Source organism: Squalius cephalus (assembly GCF_949319135.1).
Source record: "Squalius cephalus genome assembly, chromosome: 25".
Taxonomy (NCBI): Eukaryota; Metazoa; Chordata; class Actinopteri; order Cypriniformes; family Leuciscidae; genus Squalius; species Squalius cephalus.
Window position 1 is genome coordinate 349045 of NC_137146.1, and position 5000 is coordinate 354044.

A 5000-nucleotide genomic window follows, 5' to 3' on the forward strand; every position below is an offset into this window, starting at 1 on the left:
GCCAGTCAGGTGACGGTCATACCCGACATACAACACGCTAAACACGCCACACATCTGGCCAGTCAGGTGACGCTCATACCCGACATACAACACGCTAAACACGCCACACATCTGGCCAGTCAGGTGACGCTCATACCCAACATACAACACGCTAAACACGCCACACGGCTGGCCAGTCAGGTGACGCTCATACCCGACATACAACACGCTAAACATGCCACACATCTGGCCAGTCAGGTGACGCTCATACCCGACATACAACACGCTAAACACGCCACACATCTGGCCAGTCAGGTGACGGTCATACCCGACATACAACACGCTAAACACGCCACACATCTGGCCAGTCAGGTGACGCTCATACCCGACATACAACACGCTAAACACGCCACACATCTGGCCAGTCAGGTGACGCTCATACCCGACATACAACACGCCACACGGCTGGCCAGTCAGGTAACGCTCATACCCAACATACAACACGCTAAACACGCCACACATCTGGCCAGTCAGGTGACGCTCATACCCGACATACAACACGCCACACGGCTGGCCAGTCAGGTGACGGTCATACCCGACATACAACACGCTAAACACGCCACACATCTGGCCAGTCAGCTGACGCTCATACCCGACATACAACACGCTAAACACGCCACACGGCTGGCCAGTCAGGTGACGCTCATACCCGACATACAACACGCTAAACACGCCACACGGCTGGCCAGTCAGGTGACGCTCATACCCGACATACAACACGCTAAACACGCCACACATCTGGCCAGTCAGGTGACGCTCATACCCAACATACAACACGCTAAACACGCCACACATCTGGCCAGTCAGGTGACGCTCATACCCGACATACAACACGCCACACGGCTGGCCAGTCAGGTGACGGTCATACCCGACATACAACACGCTAAACACGCCACACATCTGGCCAGTCAGGTGACGCTCATACCCGACATACAACACGCTAAACACGCCACACATCTGGCCAGTCAGGTGACGCTCATACCCAACATACAACACGCTAAACACGCCACACGGCTGGCCAGTCAGGTGACGCTCAGCTGGCCGGCCATTCCAAAATTGAAGTTGATATCAAAACATAATGTCAAACGGATTTACAGGAGGAATTTTGAGTGTTTAAGCTTTCGAATGATGATTACTAATATATATATATATATATATAGGGAAAAAAGGCAATTAAAGCACAAGTGTGTTAGTGTAACACTGACAGTCAACAGACTGTATATTGACTGAAGTGCTAGTGTTTTCAACACACTTCTGCACACCAGTCGGGCTCAGTCTCCTGTCACTCTCACTGCAGGTGAACTACAAGAAAGATCAGAGAGGACAGAAACCACAGTACAACCCGAGCGAGTGTGTGAGCTTCAGACACACACAGACCGCAGGGGCACTCGCCAGTCAGGTGATCACACACTCAAACTCTCTCTCTCTCTCACACACACACACACACACACACACTCACACACACACACACACACACACACACACACACACACACACACACACACACACACACACACACACACACACACACACACACACACACACACACACACACACTCTCACACACACTCTCACACACACTCACTCACTCTCTCTCACACACACACACACACACACACACACACACACACTGGATGGCCGTTCAGGATGATCTGTTCACTCTATTCAGCTCATGTTGTGATTTAAGCCTGTAAAGAGTGTCTGATTCCTGCTGGTCTGCACTGGTGTCCATGGAAACACTCTCAAAGCCGTTGGTGGAGATTTTCCCATGAGTCATTTATGGAGTGTGTGTGTGTGTGTGTGTGTGTTGTGTTCTCATGTGTTCTGTTCATGTGTGTGTGTGTGTGTGTGTGTGTGTGTGTGTGTGTGTGTGTGTTGTGCTCTGATCATGTGTGTGAGTGTGTGTATGTGTGTGTGTGTTTTGTGTTCTGTTCGTGTGTGTGTGTGTGTGTGTGTGTGTGTGTGTGTTGTGTTCTGTTCGTGTGTGTGTGTGTGTGTGTGTGTGTGTGTGTGTGTTGTGCTCTGATCGTGTGTGTGTGTGTGTGTGTGTGTGTGTGTGTGTGTCGCAGGTGAAGTACACTCAGAAGAAGCTGGAGGCCGTCACTGATCTACCGAACCTGCTTCATCTCGGTCACGCGCTTCACGCCAGCAAACTCCAGAGCAACGTCAGTCTCCATCTCACTCACACACTCGCTCTCCTTATAAAGCATCATTCACCGTGTGAACGCTGAGCTCTGATTGGCTGAACTGTCTGTCCGTCAGGTGGAGTACAGGAAGAAGTATGAGGAGTCTAAGGGGCGGAGCCTCGTCACCCTGGATACAGCAGAACAGCGCCACCATCAGGAGAACGCAGCGCTGCACAGTCAGGTCACTCAGAGTTACTGATGCTACACTTAATATACCATTTCATTTAAGATTACTTTACAGGAACTAACAATGAACAATACTTCTATATCATTTATTAATCTTAGCTAATATTAATCTCAACATTTATTAATACAGTTATATCTGTTAACATTAGTTAATGAACCGTGAACTAACATTAACAATTTATGTTTAATAACAATTTATGGTTAATAAATGTTGTAAACATGTTCATGTTAGTTAATGCAGTAACTCTTAACAAATGAGAAGTATTACTTTTATTTTAGTATCATTGAGCAACTATTATAGTTTTTATTAATAGTTGGAATCAGATTTTATTTTTATATTTTAAATTTATAGTAATATCGTTTGTGCTTTTATAATTTATATCAGTTTTTTTATTTAATATTTTAGTACATCAATTTTTTTTTACAGTTAATGTTTATTTTATTTCACATGACAAAACTTTTTTATGGTTTAATTTTAGTTAACTATTATAATCTTGGGGTGAATGTGAAATATGAAGCATGATGGGATTTATCTACTGTTTGATTCATGTGACAATCAACAGCAGGATCTGTGTGTGCAGGTGAAATATAAAGAGGAGTACGAGAAGCAGCGAGGGAAGTCCCAGATGGAGTTTGTGGACACGCAGACCTATAAAGTGTCGAAGGAAGCGCAGCGGATCCAGAGCGAGGTGTGTGTGTGTGTGTGTGTGTGTGTGTGTGTGTTTTCTGTTCATGTGTGTGCGTGTGTGTGTGTGTGTGAGAGTGAGTGTGTGTGTGTGTGTGTGTGTGTGTGTGTGTGTGTGAATCTCTGAGGAGAAACAAGCTGCTGACTGTGTGTGTGTGTGTGTGTGTGTGTGTGTGTGTGTGTGTGTGTGTGTGTGTGTCTCACAGAAGGAGTATCGTAAGGAGTACGAGAGCGAGATCAGAGGGAAGGCTCTGCTGGAGGCCGATCTGACGCCCGTGTTCCTGGCAGCCCGTAACGCCAGCAGCCTCATGAGCGAGGTGAGCATCTCTGATGCTCCTGCCGTGTGTGTGAGAGTGAGAGGAGGCCCGTCCTCATTCTAGAGAGCGTCTGATTGGATGAGAGGAGGCCCGTCCTCATTCTAGAGAGAGTCTGATTGGATGAGAGGAGGCCCGCCCTCAATTTAGAGAGAGTCTGATTGGATGAGAGGAGGCCCGTCCTCAATCTAGAGAGCATCTGATTGGATGAGAGGAGGCCCGTCCTCATTCTAGAGAGAGTCTGATTGGATGAGAGGAGGCCCGCCCTCAATTTAGAGAGAGTCTGATTGGATGAGAGGAGGCCCGTCCTCAATCTAGAGAGCGTCTGATTGGATGAGAGGAGGCCCGTCCTCATTCTAGAGAGAGTCTGATTGGATGAGAGGAGGCCCGCCCTCAATTTAGAGAGTGTCTGATCGGATGAGAGGAGGCCCGTCCTCATTCTAGAGAGAGTCTGATTGGATGAGAGGAGGCCCGCCCTCAATTTAGAGAGAGTCTGATTGGATGAGAGGAGGCCCGTCCTCAATCTAGAGAGCGTCTGATTGGATGAGAGGAGGCCCGTCCTCAATCTAGAGAGCGTCTGATTGGATGAGAGGAGGCCCGTCCTCAATGTACAGAGCATCTGATTGGATCAGAGGAGGCCCGTCCTCAATCTAGAGAGCATCTGATTGGATGAGAGGAGGCCCGTCCTCAATCTAGAGAGCATCTGATTGGATCAGAGGAGGCCCGTCCTCAATCTAGAGAGCGTCTGATTGGATGAGAGGAGGCCCGTCCTCATTCTAGAGAGAGTCTGATCGGATGAGACGAGGCCCGTCCTCAATCTAGAGAGATTCTGATTGGATGAGAGGAGGCCCGTCCTCAATCTAGAGAGAGTCTGATCGGATGAGAGGAGGCCCGTCCTCAATCTAGAGAGAGTCTGATTGGATGAGAGGAGGCCCGTCCTCATTCTAGAGAGCGTCTGATTGGATGAGAGGAGGCCCGTCCTCATTCTAGAGAGCGTCTGATTGGATGAGAGGAGGCCCGTCCTCAATCTAGAGAGAGTCTGATTGGATGAGAGGAGGCCTGTCCTCATTCTAGAGAGAGTCTGATCGGATGAGAGGAGGCCCGTCCTCAATCTAGACAGCGTCTGATCGGATGAGAGGAGGCCCGTCCTCAATCTAGAGAGAGTCTGATCGGATGAGAGGAGGCCTGTCCTCATTCTAGAGAGCGTCTGATTGGATGAGAGGAGGCCCGTCCTCATTCTAGAGAGAGTCTGATCGGATGAGAGGAGGCCTGTCCTCATTCTAGAGAGCGTCTGATTGGATGAGAGGAGGCCCGTCCTCATTCTAGAGAGAGTCTGATCGGATGAGAGGAGGCCTGTCCTCATTCTAGAGAGCGTCTGATTGGATGAGAGGAGGCCCGTCCTCATTCTAGAGAGAGTCTGATCGGATGAGAGGAGGCCCGTCCTCATTCTAGAGAGAGTCTGATCGGATGAGAGGAGGCCCGTCCTCATTCTAGAGAGAGTCTGATTGGATGAAAGGAGGCCCGTCCTCATTCTAGAGAGCGTCTGATCGGATGAGAGGAGCCCCGTCCTCATTCTAGAGAGCATCTGAT

At 48.9% G+C, this 5000-nt stretch overlaps 1 protein-coding gene across 1 annotated transcript in view; it reads left to right on the plus strand.

The window, feature by feature from the left end:
• The window catches only part of LOC307153195 (uncharacterized protein), a 56836-nt gene that overhangs the window by 40771 nt on the left and 11065 nt on the right, over positions 1-5000 (plus strand). The window contains exons 53-57 of the mRNA XM_079862438.1: positions 1337-1438; positions 2109-2204; positions 2302-2406; positions 2993-3100; positions 3303-3413. Of these exons, the coding sequence (XP_079718564.1) occupies positions 1337-1438; positions 2109-2204; positions 2302-2406; positions 2993-3100; positions 3303-3413 (522 nt within the window). The remainder of the gene's footprint in view (positions 1-1336; positions 1439-2108; positions 2205-2301; positions 2407-2992; positions 3101-3302; positions 3414-5000) is intronic.